The sequence below is a fragment of the Fusarium solani genome, assembly GCF_023522795.1.
Source record: "Fusarium solani strain SB1 chromosome Unknown bctg00000004, whole genome shotgun sequence".
NCBI classification, from domain to species: domain Eukaryota; kingdom Fungi; phylum Ascomycota; class Sordariomycetes; order Hypocreales; family Nectriaceae; genus Fusarium; species Fusarium solani.
Genome location: NW_027072152.1, coordinates 3,201,221 through 3,217,768, shown reverse-complemented (window position 1 = coordinate 3,217,768; position 16,548 = coordinate 3,201,221). Strand labels below are relative to the sequence as shown.

At 55.4% G+C, this 16,548-nt stretch overlaps 4 protein-coding genes across 4 annotated transcripts; 2 read left to right on the top strand and 2 right to left on the bottom strand.

Annotated features, from left to right (window-relative positions):
• Positions 1–356: 356 nt before the first annotated feature.
• On the top strand, positions 357–4,053 carry MRS44_008082 (uncharacterized protein; the record flags this gene model as incomplete). The annotated part of the gene is made up of 2 exons (XM_065620772.1): positions 357–1,537; positions 1,596–4,053. 2 exons carry the CDS (start codon positions 357–359, stop codon positions 4,051–4,053), a joined length of 3,639 nt encoding a protein of 1,212 aa, XP_065476844.1.
• Positions 4,054–5,003: 950 nt separating this feature from the next.
• MRS44_008081 (uncharacterized protein) lies at positions 5,004–6,178 on the bottom strand (the record flags this gene model as incomplete). Its single annotated transcript, XM_046269129.2, has 2 exons — positions 5,004–5,764; positions 5,821–6,178. The coding sequence occupies 2 exons, from the start codon at positions 6,176–6,178 to the stop codon at positions 5,004–5,006; spliced, it is 1,119 nt and encodes a 372-aa protein (XP_046133894.1).
• A 1,988-nt stretch (positions 6,179–8,166) lies between these two features.
• MRS44_008080 (uncharacterized protein) lies at positions 8,167–8,921 on the bottom strand (the record flags this gene model as incomplete). Its single annotated transcript, XM_065620771.1, has 5 exons — positions 8,167–8,205; positions 8,270–8,463; positions 8,543–8,585; positions 8,627–8,820; positions 8,915–8,921. The coding sequence occupies 5 exons, from the start codon at positions 8,919–8,921 to the stop codon at positions 8,167–8,169; spliced, it is 477 nt and encodes a 158-aa protein (XP_065476843.1).
• A 998-nt stretch (positions 8,922–9,919) lies between these two features.
• Positions 9,920–11,960, top strand: MRS44_008079 (uncharacterized protein; the record flags this gene model as incomplete). The annotated part of the gene is made up of 4 exons (XM_065620770.1): positions 9,920–10,174; positions 10,245–11,598; positions 11,687–11,846; positions 11,900–11,960. 4 exons carry the CDS (start codon positions 9,920–9,922, stop codon positions 11,958–11,960), a joined length of 1,830 nt encoding a protein of 609 aa, XP_065476842.1.
• Positions 11,961–16,548: the final 4,588 nt, after the last annotated feature.

The following is a 16,548-nucleotide window of genomic DNA, read 5'->3' as shown; positions in this document are numbered from 1 at the left end:
CTAAGCCCTCCTCCCCGCAACCGGTGATTGTGCCATTTGGATCTCTTTCTCAACAACCCGGCAACGACGACAGCTGCGATAATTTACACCTCTTTTTTTTTTCTGCCGCTGCGACATCGATAGCCGACCACCGAGACCCGTCAGACCCCGCGCGATAGCGAATACAACCTCACCTATACGCCATCCGCACTGCACTCCGACCCGAGGAACAAGCATCATCCACATCCACGTCCAGCCCACCATCGTCGTCGCCGCCTCCTCCGACTTCTCCTCCCTCCTCCTCAGGTCTTCAATGCGGGACGAGCGTGCGCATGCAGATGTGGATCGGCAATGGCATAGGCTTGCCACCGCTGGATATGGACGGACAAGCCCACTTACGACCTGGCGCCTCTAGCGACTCTCTGACCTGGAATCAGACCTCGAGCTCCGAGCTCAACCCCCCGCGCGACCCCAAGATGGAGCGCTCCAGCGCCTCCAACCTGAGGTCCGCCTTTCGATCTACCCTCATTAACGCCGCCGGCACCATCCGTGCAGTCACCCCCGAGCCCGTCGAGCCACCGACCCTCAGCGTCTCTGGGGACTCTCAACAGTCCTCCCGCGGAGCCACCTCGCAGCAGAGCTCGCCGCGGACCATTCCCTCGGGCCCCTCGAGGCGACAGGGCATGATATTCAATGATGTCTTTAGTGAATCGTATGAAAGCAGCGAATCCAGTCCCCCGCGCCATCTGCGACATACGAGCGGCAGCTTGCGGCCTAGGACGCGCACCATGGACACCTCCATGTTAGCCCAGAGGAGCGTACCTCCTACCTCAGAGCGACATCGCGTTGGTAGCGTAAGCTCCTCGGGATCATTACATCCCACAGACGAACCAAAGCTGCAGTCCGGTTCGCTGGACTCGCTGCACCATTCTACTATCTCCGTGCGGGAATCGATAGCAGCCGCCAAGGACAAGAAAAATAGCCGAAGACTTATGAAGCGGCAATCGTCTCGTCCCACATCTCCTCTTATCTCGCCTCCGCCGACAGTCGATTCGCTACCACTACCCATCGCCACCGACGACGCAAACAAGGTTCTCCTCTTGATGAGGACACTATGTGGCCGGATGCGCGGTGAAATCGAGTACCAGGGTGAGACGGGAGGACCATGGCACAGCGGCGTGGCTTATATCGAGGAGGAAAAAGGATGTCTCATGTTTGACTCGGGCCAGAACGGCCCGTTCCATATCCCTCTGGTATCTGATCTGCGCGGCTGCAGGGTCCTCCCCGTGGATTATCCCGAGTTGACCAAGGAGTGTCTGGAGCTGGTGTGTCTCCAACCTCCGGTGGAAATTCTAATATGCCCTTTGGTGACGGAAGAGTTTGATCTATGGCTAGCAGCTTTACTCTGCTGGCAACAGCTGCGCCCAACCGGCGTGAAGCTCACCAACGGTAAACCAGCCAGCCAGGTATCGCCGATGAGACCGGAGCTCCGGAGACATGGCTGGTCACAAGAAAAGCACAGGCCCACGAACATCATCAAGGTTGGAAAGGTTATGCTGTGGGACAAGGGCCTCGCCGTTTCACCCCGGGGCGATCGTTAAGCGGCCTTCGACTAGGGATCTCCGCTCACCGACTACCTCGTGGAGAAGAGTTTCATGCATTCTCCAGGATAATGGAGAATTCAAGTTGCTGACGGAGAATGACGTTACTGTTTTGTCCATTATCGACCTCTCACAGCTCTCACGGTGTGCCGTCCAGCAGCTCGACCGAACGGTGCTTGATGAGGAATACTGCGTTGCCATCTTCCCCATCTATGCATCAACATCTACACATCTTTCCATCTTCCGGCCAGTCTACCTGGCTCTCGATAGCAGAGTTCACTTCGAGGTCTGGCTGTGTCTCCTGAGAGCATATGCGGTGCCGGATATCTACAAGCTCGATGACCCCAACGCCTCCCAAATATTGGAGCTGGACGATCTAGAATCAGAGTACGAGGGCGAGGTGTTCCGACTCGAAAAGACGATCAGCGTCAGGGTTACAGAAGCCAAGATCAAGGCCAAGCCGAGTGGGTTTGAAACACCCATACCAGAAAGGCCGGGACGCCCGGAGCCAGATCCCCTGGTCGGCAATTACCTAGCCGAAGTTATACTGGATGGCGAAGTTCGAGCGAGAACCACGACCAAGACGGGGACCAAGAATCCGTTTTGGCGTGAGGAGTGCGAGTTTACCGATCTGCCCCCGACGACACCGCTACTATCTGTTGTGTTGAAGAGGGTGGAGGGCAACCTCGACAGCTCGAGCAATCTCCTCCAAGCTTCTGTGGGACTGCCCAGAACTCGAAACCTGCAGGAGTTTGTGGTTGGTGCTGTTGATATTCCACTTGAGCAGCTCGAGCGCGGCAAGGATACTGAGCAATGGCTTCACATCTATGATGAGAAGCACCAGTCGGTTGGACAAATGCTGATCAGAGTGACACACGATGAGCATGTCGTACTCTTGTCGAAAGAATACCAGCCCCTGTCGGACATACTTCACCGCTTCCCTGCAGGCTTGACGAACCAGGTTTCTGCGGCTCTACCGGGACACCTGCGACGACTATCGGAGCTATTCCTCAACATCTTTCAGGTTTCAGGGTCTGCTAGCGAGTGGCTGATGGCCCTGGTAGAAGATGAAATCGACGGCATTGGAAACCAGGCTTCGATGAAGAAGTATCGATTTAGCAGCCGGCTCAAGTCAAACGACTCTATCGACTCGGGAACCGATCGGGAGCTCATTGTACGAGATATGAGCAAGTCTCTGGCTGGAGAAGCCAATCTTCTTTTCCGAGGCAATTCGCTGCTTACCCAGTCTCTCGAGTTTCACATGCGACGCCTTGGCAAGGAGTATCTGGAAGACATCTTGCAAGAGAAGCTCTTTGAGATCAACGAGATCAATCCGAACTGCGAGGTGGATCCCAGCAAGACCCCCCATGAGGGGGACCTTGATCAACACTGGACTGTCCTGATTCACTACACGACGGAGGTGTGGAAATGCATCGCCAACTCAGCCAACCGGCTCCCCCCTGAGCTACGACATGTTCTCAAGTATATCCGCGCTGTTGCTGAGGATCGCTACGGTGACTTCCTCCGTACCGTCACGTATACTTCAGTGTCTGGATTCCTGTTCCTACGGTTCATTTGCCCGGCGATTCTGTCACCAAAGCTGTTCAATCTTCTACGTGACCACCCTCGACCTCAAGCGCAGCGAACATTCACTCTCATTGCGAAGGCCCTGCAGAAGCTAGCGAACCTGTCGACATTTGGCAAGCGAGAGGAGTGGATGGAACCAATGAATCGATTCTTGAACGTACAGCGACAAGCCGTCCGTGACTTTATCGATCAGGTGTGCAGCATCCCTGCAGACCGCAACGCAATCATTGTTCCCGCAGGTTACAGCACGCCCGTCACCATCCTTGGCCGACTCAGTCCCACCTCTAAGGAGGGCTTCCCGAGCCTTCCGTACCTGATTGACGACACGAGGAACCTGGCTGGCCTGGTCAAGCTTTGGGTGGACGCAAACCCAATTGACGACAAGAAGGACGAGGTGGATAACGAACTCCTCGCCTTCAACGACGTCTGCTTTGCTCTGCAGGAACGTGCCGATGCTTGCCTGGCCAAGGTCGAGTCGGAGCGCGCTCACGAAAGCGCCTCATACGCAGCCACAGACGATCTGACCGAGTCTATGGAACAGGCATCCCTGATCGAGTCGCTCTCCATCTCGTATGGTGGCTCATCCACAGCCTGGAATGACGTCTACGAGCCTACTCCAGGTAGCTCTGGCAGCGAGGTTGCTGACGACAACAACAGCAACAACACGGTGACACGTAGTCGTCGACGCAGCAAGGAACACCGCCGGCACCACCGAGAGGGTTGGGAGCACCGCAAGCCTGGTGGTCTGCGACATGCGAGCGCGAGCGCCAGCAGCACGCTCAAGGCCAAAAACGGACGTATGGGACGTACCATTCTCAGCGGCATCATGCGCATCGGCGGTCGCGGAGAAAGCCCCGAGTCCAAGGAGCCACGGTACAACAAGTGAAGGATATGACATGACAGTTTGCACTACAACAGCATGATGGAGAGCTAGTTCTCTCTACAGCCTCACGACTTGATGATGAAGAAAGAAGAAAGGACCATTTTTATACCACACACACAATTCCCCCCTTTTTTCCTTGTCGCATACCCCCTTCTCCAACTTTTTTTCCTATATTAACAACACGAGTATTGGGATGTGGGGATACGGGGAGGCTGGCAAACATGATTTACTCACATGCGAGGCGTTTTTTATCTTTCCTTTGTATGGTTAGAACATTGACCCCCTTTTTCACCTCGTGCGTCACCCTGATATCACCCTCGGAATCACAATCCAGGGGCAAAGCAAAAGGGTGCATGAGGTGAAACGAGACCAATGCTGTCTACACTTTTTTTATGTTTGCCACGGGTGGCTTGGTGAGGCAGGGGAAATACCACTTTGTTGTTTCGGTGCAGCTTTCTCGCGCAAAGGTTGAATAGAAGAGATGGGAGGTTTTGCATGGAATTAGGTAGTCAAAGAAAGACTTTGGGATGGGAAACTTGGGGCGGGTTATTTAGTGTACCTCTCGGTCCATAGACAAAAAAGAACAGACACGGAGCATGTCTATTGTGATGCCCAAGAGTTGTTCAGAGTCGTAGTTGTCAAGGGATGGATATATATCGACGTGCATGTATCCATAGACGTGTCGAGAAGAACAAGTTCACAACTCGACATAGCACATAAAACGAGTCTTTGAATGTGGTTTATTGTAATTGGATGGTATCTCATTCGGCGCCGACTCCTACCCGCTGTCCCTGACAAGGTGCTGTTAACTTGAAAAAAGATGGATTTCCTCCCCCTTCCATGTCATGTCTCTCAAAACATCGCCGATTTTAATGTTTGCTCTCCCTCCCTCCCTCGGCAACGGAGGCGCCTTCTATATCTTTTTCTTCGTCTTTGCAAAAATTCCCAGGTCTTTAGGTAAAGAACTTCTTGTAGGCGGCCTTCTCCTTCGCGGCGCGGGCAGCGGCCTTGGTCCGGACGGCGTTGAGCTCCCTGGTGACGGCGCTGTCGTTGGGGGCAAGCTCGTTGGCCTGGGTCAGGTCGCGCAGGGCAGCCTCCTCGTCCTTGAGACGGATGTAAGAGAAGCCTCGGCGGTAGAAAGCCTTGGCGCGGTCAGCGTCCTTGACACCACGGACGTCGAGGGCAGACGAGGCGGCGCGGACAGCGTCGTCCCAAGCCTCAAGCTTAATGTTGAGCAGAGCCGAGTTGTTGTTGAGGGAGAAGCGGAGAGCCTCGAGCTCAGCCTTTAGCGAGTCGGGCTGGCCGTCGAGCTCGGGCTCCTCGTTGATGTAGCGCAGGCCCTTCTGGTACTTATCGAGGCCGAGGGAGAAGTTGCCGGACTTGAAGGCGGTGTTGCCGTAGTCCTTGCAGGCGGCGGCGATCTTGAGGACGGCGGGGGCGTCGAGGGTGTCGGTGCAATCCTCGGGGAAGTCCTCGTAGGGGTCACCGAGGGCGTCGGGCTGCTTGACGTCGGCGGCGAGGGCGGCGTCACCCTTGAGCTCACCACAGTCGGCAATCAGGGCCTCCTTGGCGGGGCGGTCACCCGACTGGGTGGTGAGGTTCTCGATCTGGCGGACGATGGACTTTCCGTTGAGGACCTCGCCAAAGACGACGTGCTTGCCGTCAAGGTGGGGGGTGGGGACGGTGGTGATGAAGAATTGGGAGCCGTTGGTGTCTATGGAGGGGTCAGTACGTGAGAGTGAGAAATCGCGGGGTATCATTGTAACATACTCGGCCCAGCATTGGCCATGGACAGGAGGAACGGGCGCTCGTGCTTCTTGGGAAAGGCCTCGTCGTCAAACTTGTTGCCGTAGATGGACTCGCCGCCGGTGCCATCACCAGCAGTAAAGTCACCACCCTGGATCATGAACTGCTTGATGACGCGGTGGAAGATGGAGCCCTTGTAGTGGAGGGGCTTGCCCGACTTGCCGACGCCCTTCTCGCCGGTGCACAGGGCGCGGAAGTTCTCGGCCGTCTTGGGGACGAGATCGGCGTACAGCTCCATGGTGATGCGGCCGACGGGCTTGCCGCCGAGGGAGATGTCGAAGTAGACGCGGGGTCGCGCGGGGGAATCGCCTTCGGACGCCATGATGAGAGCTTCTAGTAGACGGAGGGAGAGCGGGCGAGGGAGGGTAGAGAGAGAAAGAGAGTGTAGATGTCAGATTGAGGTTCAAGGTGGGGGAAGAGTGTAAGGTAGATATTATTAGATGTCCGAGCCGTTCAAGGTTGGGGCAGAGGCAGAATCGGAGAGAAGGCAACAGAAGAGGGGAGCTTCCTTTCCACTTCCGGAAAAGTCGCGATGCAAGTGAGCCCAAGATCGTGCGCTTATAAGTGGGTAAAGCTGAGTGGGTTGTTGTTGTTTCTCTGACACAGGTTTGAGTTGAGTCTCGAGAGGATGAGAATAACCGAGAGACAGAGACAGAGGCAGAGAGCTGTGTGGTACTTGTACTTGTAGTTGGTTATTAGTGGGCAGAAGCAAAAGAGCCTGGCCGCCCTGCCCTGTGTTATCCAGCAAGCAAAGTGGTTCCGAAATAGATTCGGACCAAGTCGAGAACATCAGCCTCGGGGCAATGCGGGGTATTCTGGTCTGGTCTTGCTTTGTCGTTTCTTTTTCCTTTCTCTTGTCTGGCAGAGAAAAGAGAAAAGAGGCCAACAGCCAGCTCAGCCGGGTGACATGAGACCAGGCAGAGAAGAGAGAGGCCCCAAATTACAAGGGCAAGCGATTCAGCTCCTTTGAAAGGAAAAGCCTCATCGATGTAAACAAGCAAGCAAGCATCACCGGAAACTTGACGAAAGAGAGAAAAGAGACAACAAAGCATTGATTGACAGACCAGGGGGAGATGGGGGTACCCGGTCAGACAAGGCTATACAGCTTCTATCGAGGGATCAAATATCAAGCCCAGAAATGCAACAGGGTGAATCAGTATCGACTCGTTTGTTACACCAGTCTTGGCATGGATGGAGAACAATTGGATTTCTTTTTTGTGGCAGAGGGACAAACTGTAAGATGTTTCAGACAATCAAGGGTATCACGGCAGCCAAGACACATTCATTCCCCCTCATACGCAGTCCCAAAAAGCCATCTCTCTCACTCTCACAGTCTCTCCCACGGGAGGGTATTCGCACCCGCCCAACCCCCGTGTCGCTCCCGGGTGGAACTCCCTAACCACCTATGGACCCCCGTCAGCCGCCGGACAGGGGATAGGGCTGCCGATGCGCCTACGCACGCCTGCGACGGCACGCAATACCACCCACGCAACAGGGCTTACTTGCTTGCTCCAGCGTTAGGTCGGAGAGCGGGCTGTTTAGAATCTGCCCAACAGGGTCCAGTCCGTTCCGCGGGAGGGAAGATGCAAGCAAGCAAACCAGCACACATCTCCGAGACCCCTGATTCGCTGGCCCCTGGGCCCCGGGCTGTCAGTCTAGAGACCCCTGGTCCTGAGTCTGATGAGAGTTGTCCAGTGGTGAACCTGTGTGCCCTCTTTTTCTGTTCAGGTCTGAGACAAGAATGCTACCCTGCGCCGTTTGCGAGCCAAACCTTTTCTGAGGCGGCAACAAGGTCGGCTCTCCGAAGGGGGGGGGGGGGGGGGATGCAAGGGAAAAGAGGAAGGAAAAAGAAGCAAAAGGTTCTGCTTGCGTGCGACGCGAGAATGCAGATCCTGATTACATATCAACCAATCGTTTGTCTTTAGCCCATGTTGTTGTTGGTGATGTCTGTCTTTTGTCTTGCCGTTTTGATAAACGGAGAGAGAATCTGAGCCGTCCCATACCTTTTCTAAAAGCCGGACCCTCCCGGGTAATGAATGATTGCGTCAAGTTGCAGCAAGCAGGCCGGATGTGAAACTTCACCTTTTTTTCTTTCTTGTGTAACGCAAGCTTGTCTGTGATTGTTGGTGCCAGCCCATCTAAAACAAAATTCCTCTAATTAAAGATTGGCGGCCGAAACACACATACACTTTTCCCCCCAGCAAACCTCCTCTCTACTTCTATAGCCTACCTAATCAACAACTTTCCCGCCATCTCTCTATAGAATCCTCTAGACAAGGGAAAAAACAATCGACCCAGCCTCGTTGTCTCTTAATCAGTCTTGGCACCATTCTTCAGCTCTAGAGTAACCTGCTTGTCGTCAGCCGAAACAAAGCCTCTCGAGTAAAAAAAAAGAAAAGAAAAATAGGCTCACCGGTCCGTCGTTGACGAGAGCCACCTCCATCATGGCCTGGAACTGCCCGTCCTTGACCCTCTCCTCCTGGTACCCGGCTCGCACCTTTTGCACAAAGTAGTGGTAGAGTCGCCGCGCCTCCTCCGGGTTGGCCGCGCCGTGAAAGTCGGGCTTGGCGCCCTTCTTGGTACTGGCCAGCAGCGTAAACTGCGACACTGCATCCCAGCATCAGCTCGTTTCTTTCAACCGTGGCTTGCTAGGAAGGATGGGATGGGAGGGTTGGGCTGAACCTACCACACAGGACCTCGCCCTCAATGTCAGCTACGCTGCGCTTCCACTGCTCTCGGTTGTCAGATCATGTTCATGTTACCCTCCTACACTCAAGTAAGTACCTTGCCTCCCTCGTCGTCGTCCCAGAGCTTCATCCGGAGCACCTTGGCCGCCATCAGGTCGGCCTCCTTCTCCGTGTCCCCGGGGGGCGACGGCGGCAAAGGCGAGGACGCCCTTGCCGATGGACGAGATCATCTCCTTGTCCACCGTCACGGACGCCGACAGCACGCGCTGCAGGATGACTGCTCGAGTGTCATGTGTGAGCCCCTCAGCCGTTTCACCTCTGTCGACTGCCGCGCCGCAGTCTCGAGACGGGGGGCTCTTGTCTGCACGTACCCTTCATATTTGGATATGTAACCGAATTCTTGACCGTTTCGAGATGTTTGAGCTGAGTTGTCGAGTCGGGGTAATTTTTAACCAAGATCGGGAACCCTTCCGAGCTCTATAACAGTAGCCAGTAGCCAGTAGCAGTAGCAGTCTTGGCATCGACAAGCGGACAACGCTGATGAAACCGGAAATGAGTCACCGGCGACTGCAAGGGCAAAAATGGTTGTGATATTGAAATACCTGAAATTCAATTATCTCTTATCAAACACGAAATGTTTCGTCAAACTCCTGCCCGATACAAGATAGTCTACAGAGGATAGATACATTGCATGCCGTCTCTCGTCTTCCAATAGCTTCTGTGAATCCGTGTCATGTGAGATGCGCCTAGTGCTAGCGACGCCAAGCGGCAGCCTCGTGTACCCCACGTCATCCAGCAGTACCTCAGGTATCCCGCGATAGCGAATCCCTCAACTACACCGCAACGCACGCCCTAAAACCCAATAATTCCACAACTTAACCCTGTATAACAAGTTAGCACTGCATCACGGAAGCGTCGCGTCTCTCGCGCTGCCGCAAACGCATCCCGAGAGCCTGAATCGCCACCCAAACAGGTTTCGGCATCTAACCGCGCCCCGCCCCAGGTGACCCGCGGTACGTCAGCCAATCGCGCGCCTGCGGCTGTTTGGCCTCATTACTCTATTTCCCACCTCAATCAACGTAGCAAAGTCGAGCAGAACCGCTTCTCTCGACGCATTTCATCCCCCACGACCCCCGAATTGGCCTCACGAGGTCCATCACCGCATTCCTGCGCCGCGCACCATCCACTCCACCCTTGGATCGGCCACGCGACGCGCCATTCCGCCCTTGAGCCGCCCGCCCTCAAGATCCCCCACAGCCGGACGAGACGAGGCGAACAAAGAACGAACCATCATCAAACCCTCCCCCGACACCGACGACGACCCCATCGATTGAACCCCGTGTGCGCCCCCGCGAGGCTCCGTCGCTTCCATCACAATGGCGGCGAGAAAGTTGCAACAAGAAGTCGACAAGTGCTTCAAGAAGGTGGCCGAGGGAGTCACCGAATTCAGTGCCATCTACGAGAAGATTGAGCAGTCGAATAACCCCGCCCAAAAGGACAAACTAGAGGACAACCTCAAGCGCGAGATCAAGAAGCTCCAGCGGCTGAGGGACCAGATCAAAACATGGGCCGCTAGCAACGACATCAAGGACAAGGCTCCGCTGCTGGAGCACCGGAAGCTGATCGAGACGGTTGGTCCCCTTGCCTGCTACTGACAGAGGCCAAGAAGAACAAGAACACCTTATTGACCGGTCGGGTTAGCAAATGGAAAAGTTCAAGGCAGTGGAAAAGGCCATGAAGACCAAGGCATACTCCAAGGAAGGCCTATCAGCCGCCGCCAAGCTCGACCCCAAAGAGCAGGCCAAGGTTGAGGCGAGCGAATTCCTAAGTAGCATGGTCGACGACCTAGAGCAGCAGATCGAGACTCTCGAGGCCGAGGGCGAGTCGATACAGGCCACCATGAAGAAGGGCAAGAACAACAGCGCCAAGGCTGAGCGCATCGCCGAGGTCGAGCGTGTCATCGAACGACACAAGTGGCATCAAGGGAAGCTCGAGCTGATCCGCAGGTCCCTTGAGAACGGCGGCGTCGAACCCGAACAGGTCAACGAGCTCGAGGAGAGCATCCGGTATTACGTGTCGGACGGCATGAACGAGGACTTTATCGAGGACGAAGAGATGTACGAGGAGCTGGACCTCGAGGACGAGGAAGGCACCTACGGCATGGGCCTGGACAACGAGAAGAACTCGTCCCTCGACACCCAGTCCGTGCAGGAGGATCTAACAGCTGACATCGAGCCCCCCAAGCTGCTGTCGAGGAAGGCGCAGAAGGAGGCCGACTCAGGGCGGAGGGCATCCTCCCAGACAAAGTCGCCGTTACCTGCTCTCGCTACCCTCCATGCTCCTCTAACAACAATCAGCAACGGCAGCGCAGGCGGCCCACCGATGAAACCAGCATCAGTACCTACACGGCCGGCCGGGGAGGGCCTCAAGTACGCATCAGCAGCTGCGGCCGCCGCCGCGAGCGACAAGAACAACGTGGGTATTGCCCCGTTACCTCCGCCTCCTGGCGCCGCGTCGTCGAGTATATCACCGCTGCCGCAGTCCCGAACAAGCGCGACAAACTCTCCCGCAACATCTCTGATCCAGCCCGCGTCTCAACAAGCCGAGTCCAAACAGTCCACACCTGCCATCACCGCCGCGGAGCCCGAGCCCGTACCTGTCCCCGTCCCCGTGAAGCCGTCCAAGCGATCCAAGGCTGCTGGCAAGCAGCCCGCTGTCCCCGAAGCCACCGAGTCGCCAAAGCGTACGTACACGAATCTCCCGTACAAGCCCTCAGCTGACCGTCGTCTAGCTCCCCAAACAAATGGTGCTTCCAATGGTGTCAAACGAATCGAGGAGGCCGAGGAGGAGTGCATCTACCACCTGCCCTCATCGCTGCAGGACCTCGTCGACACGTATGAGACTTCGAGGAAGCGTCCGGCACCCCCTTCGGCACCCTCAACGCTGCGCATCATGACCTCTAGTCAAGGAGCCTGCCCAGATGTCCAGGACGCCGATGTGCCACGGTCATACCGGCCCGACGTCCCGGTGCCTCCTACAGTGTCTGGCTTCCCCCGTGAGCCCCTCGCTATCTTCGAGGACCCCCCGGTTGTACTCCAAGATCGACCCTGACACTCTGTTCTACGTCTTCTACTACAAGCAAGGCTCTCCTCAACAGTATTTGGCAGCCAAGGCTTTGAAGGACCAGAGCTGGCGGTTCCACAAGCAGTATCAAACATGGTTTCAGCGACACGAGGAGCCCAAGAACATCACCGAGGACTTTGAGCAGGGCACGTATCGATTCTTTGACTACGAGAGCACTTGGTATGCAGAACCCCAGGGCCCCCTTAATGTGAGGCGTGCTGACAACATGACAGGATGAACCGACGAAAAGCGGACTTCAAGTTTGCCTACAAGTTTCTCGAGGACGAGGTCTAATGCCTCGCTTTCCTTGACCAAGCGGGACAGGGCTTGTCCCGCAGGTAATTCTGGTTGCGCGAGAGAGATGGATATGGAACGGAACGGGATATGGCTGACTGTACAATGGGTTTTTGAGCCTCCCTCGGCGGGTTTCATGGGGAGCACAAGGGTGGGAAAAGGGACGGTATCATGGGGTAGCCTCATCTTTTTTCCTCTTCCCTTGTCCTCGCTTTACAGCCGCTTGTTGTGCTTTTTCTGGGACAGGTAAATGTGCGAAATGGCTACATGGGGCGTTAGCAACCTCAGTGTTTGAGATATGAATATGGAACCTTTCGAGTGTCGGGCGACGCAGCCCTGAGAAACGAGCTTTCACACGTGTGGGTTGTCCCGCTGGTCATGTGTATGTATGCCTCAAGTTGAAGTGTATGGCGTGGTGCATGCGTGGCTTGCTTGCCAGCTAGGCTCTTGCGGCAGGCTCTCGCCTCGTTGAGAACTGTTTCGCAGAGAGCAGTTTGTCAGACGGCTCAATAGTGTGGTTGACATGGACCATTGGACAGCCCCAGATTCGGTTGCGAGGCCCGAGGCCCGTTTCGCCAGTGCGCCGGCATGTGCAAAGCCATCTCGTCCACATGTGTTGCGCCTCAGTGAGATCTCAGCCCAACGCCCATCTCACTGTGTCTGTGTGTCGACGTGGCACGTCCTCGGTCTCGATCAAGGTGAAGCGCTCATGGACCGAAGCGTGAAAGTGCATGAACGGCGTGAGATGCATTGCTGCCCAAAGGACAGAATGGGGAATTAGGAGCATATGTTTGCATGATATATCTAGGGATGAGACGAGGTTGAAAGATGGAATTGAACTTGTGCAATTGGGTTTCTTTTTCTTCTTCCATGTGCTGGCTGTCGCCAGTCATAGCCAGGGATTCGGTCATCAACAAAACATCGCTGCGACCATGTCGATACGATACCATCAGCGAGGCGGCAATGCAGAGTCATCTGATGGCAAAAATGCGCAGTCCCTTCCCAAAAGAAAAGAAATCGAGCTGAAGAAATCCTTGTTGTCTCAACTGAGGCAACTGCAGTTGCGTTTGTGGTCTCGATTCCTCCCTTGACCCTTTCTGTTCAACCCTGACTGACAAGAGTATGACTTGATCCATGACGGTTGTGAACTCGAACCTAACGCTCTGCTTTGGGCCATGGCAAAGTGCAAGCTGTCTGGTTGAAATCAGGGCTGGCGGGACAAGAGAGGCTCCCATGCATTGGCGCCTCTGGTTGCCTTCTTTCGTGGCATCGTCATCAATTCATTCCTCAACAAGCCAATCGAATCGTCGGCCGGCCGAGGGCTAATGAGGCAATGCTCTCGTTAAAATTCGTCTCACCTTGTCAGTGTCGCCGTCCTTCTCGGAGAGGCGGATCCCTTTCCGCGGAGCGACTTGGGACTGCGGCGCAGTACTGCCACTACCTGGTGATGCATCATCTATCAACAGAGCTCGGAACAGCGAACAACCGCAGGACGATGTCTCCCCTAGCTCCTTCGGTCTTGACCGCGGAATATGGCCGGGGAGTGAAACGGAACGAAGACAGAAACGGAACAAGAAGGTTTCCAGAATGCTTCCTTATCTGCCCGGGGTCCTTGTCCAGACAGACCGTCGCGGGAGCAAGATCCTTGAACACGAGAAAGGGGGGATCCTGATTAGCGAAGGTCGTCTGTCAACCTTGTGGCATGGACCCAGAGCTTCCCCGCGAGGGTTCTTGGCAGGCTCGTTGGGCAGAGGTCAGCAAGCGAATGGTCACGGAACCAAGAGGGCGAAGCCTGCGGGAAACAATTGCAGTGGAGCCTCTAGTCGTCAAGGCAGCGGGCGAACCATTGACTTGGGTAGAGAGCGAACCATCACAAAGCCGATAACTTGCGTCTGTTTGCTGTCACTGCCTCAGTCAGCCTCACTAACACGCCCCAAGCTCCATGGAACGAACGGCACCTCGGCAAGCAGTCCAAATCGACGAACCAGAGGCTAGACGCCGACAACGGCTTTGTCGGAGAGTTTTCCTGTGTTGACTTGCAGGAGCCGGAGATGAACCCGGTAGGTCAGGCAGACGAGACAAGGCGTCCATGGGTGGTTGCTCTGCTTGGTGTTGCTCGTGGTTGATCGCCTAGGGCGCTCTGGTGGGCTGCCTGCCCTGCCTTCTGTGTTCTCGCAAAAGCAAAATGGCTGAGGGACGTCCCGGATTGACTTACATGCGGCGCTCAGCAACGGATGTGATGCAGAGGCAATTACACCAGCCGTGTAAGGTGCTGTAGGTCAACCAGATGAGTGACCGAGAGTGTGGGGAGACGGGGGTGTGGGAGTTGGCGGTATGGCGATGCATCGTCCGTGCCCGTCCGTCGTCTGTGCTCTTGATCCGCTTGAGGTGATTGTCGCTTATTGTTGTTGGCGATGATGTGCCAGTTCGGTAGGTACTGTATTTGAGCATCTTCAGGTACCTGGATCGACTGACCAGAGCCACAGCTCAATCAATCGCAACTCCACCAAGACTTTCTCTGGGCCAGGCAGCAGAGGTAGGCAAGAATCCATGCAGAAGGTGTGCCATTCGATTGGTCGTTGAGCTATCAACAGGGGTGCAGTAAGTTCTGTGCGCCCACCAAAGCTTCATCCCCATGGTGTTGATTGAGCCTTGTGCTTGTGCTTTGCTTTGCTTGTGCGCTATGGGCGGTTGCTGGCCGTGTAATGTCATGTCCCGTGTGCCACATCCCCCCTAGTAAGGCGAGCTGTCTATTGGGTCCACTTGTTGTTGATGGATGGCTCTGTACTGCAGAGATGGTCAAATCGCGCGACGGGTGTTAATGCAAAGCATCTAGGCCACCGCATGAAAGTGCATAATGGGCATGACGATGATGATGATGGGAATAGATGGATGGGAAATTCTCAAAGAGAGAAGGGATATTGGGAAAGGCTGTGGTTGCCAGTTGGCCAATGTCAAGTTGGTTCGTTCTTTCCTCGTCATTGCCAAAGGGCAGTGAGAGATGACTAACCCGGGCAAGCCCAGGGCGTTGGTAGGGAGCCTCAGAAGGTCCTACCTGTAGGACTCTCCCTTCTGCCTCGTTATTCTGCCTCAGCCATGCAACCAAAAAATTGATTTCGATATCTCCTTTCAACCTGATTCGACGGCCCTACCGCATGTTTGATACTACCGAGTACCGTGTCCTTATGTCAAGGCCCAGTCTTGATGGGTCTGAAAGACCCCATGTCCTTGACCCGCGATGGGGCAGATGGGACGAGATGGATCCCCTAGCAACGACGATTGAATTCCTCCCGTTACCGAGTGCTCATCAATTCAGTCCTGGACGAGGTCGCAGAGACGGCCCCGTTCCCGCTGCGACCTGCGGCAATCATCGTCCTTTCCCCACCGACGCGGATCCAAGGTGACAGCTACAGCTACAGATGTTGTCCTTCGACGTTCAACATCTCCCCTGCATCCTCCTACATACAATTGCATACCAGCCGGCGCCGGCCCCTGGTCGTTCTGTGCGGCGCAAGCACACCTCATTTTCACAGCTGCGGGCCACGCCCAAGACGCCAGCGACACACCCCTATGTAGGTGGCCCTGAAAACGCCCAGGCTCTTGAAACTGGCTTTGCCTTTGGAAGCGACCGAGATTTTGCTGGTCGCGCACTGCCACTATGTAATCTCTATCTCGCGACGAGTGGATTACCTACCGAATGCACAAACCAAAACAACCTCCCCAATCGCTGTCTGCCACACCCGCATCCACTCCCGCCGCCATGTCTTTACCCGTGCCATCAACCGCCAACGTCAACCGCCCTATCGATCAATTCCGTCAGCCCCATCGTGGCCATGTCATAGCCTCATGGCACCCGCCCAGCCGGTAACGTCACTGGCAACTCGGACCAGCTCTCCCTCGACCTCCAGGCTCTCCTCTCTAAGCTTTCACTTTTGTTGCCTCGCTGCCAATGACATTGGCCCGGGCGCTACTTACACCCTGTTCAGAATGCTCGGGCACATTTGTGCTGCCACAACGCGAGGGCCAAGAGAACTCTAGTGGCTAAGTTGGTGCTGATCCTGACCCCGTGCTCTCTTGTCGAGCCCTTGAGTCTTGTTGGCGCAAAGCATGCTCTCATCGCCAGTGTACGCCCACTTGTACCTTGCACCGCGCAGATCCCGGTCGACCCGGCTCTCTGCTTTGTACTCTGTACAAGGCGGCCGGCCCCGTTGATCCTTCTCATGCAAGCAAGCAGCTTCGTTCTCTCAGGAACCCTCTTCCTAGCTTCAAAGTTGTGCATCACCACCTCACCATCTTTTCCTCTTCGGGACACCGGCCTCGCTATCCAAGCCCGGCAAGCGCCTCTCAACTCGGTTTCCACGTTTGTGTCTCGACGCCCTTTTGTCGTCATCTGCTTTGGCTCTTTCATACCTAGTGCCCGTCCAACCGACAAGTGTCAACTTGGATCACGAGCCAGTTAGTGCCAGATGCTTCGCCTCAGACCCCTGCTTCTTCTTCTCCCCCCTCGATTCACTCTATCACTGCCACCCCTGTTGTCTTGGCTTCTAGTGGTCGGCCTTGTTTCGTCTTGTCGATGTCAGCCATGTCC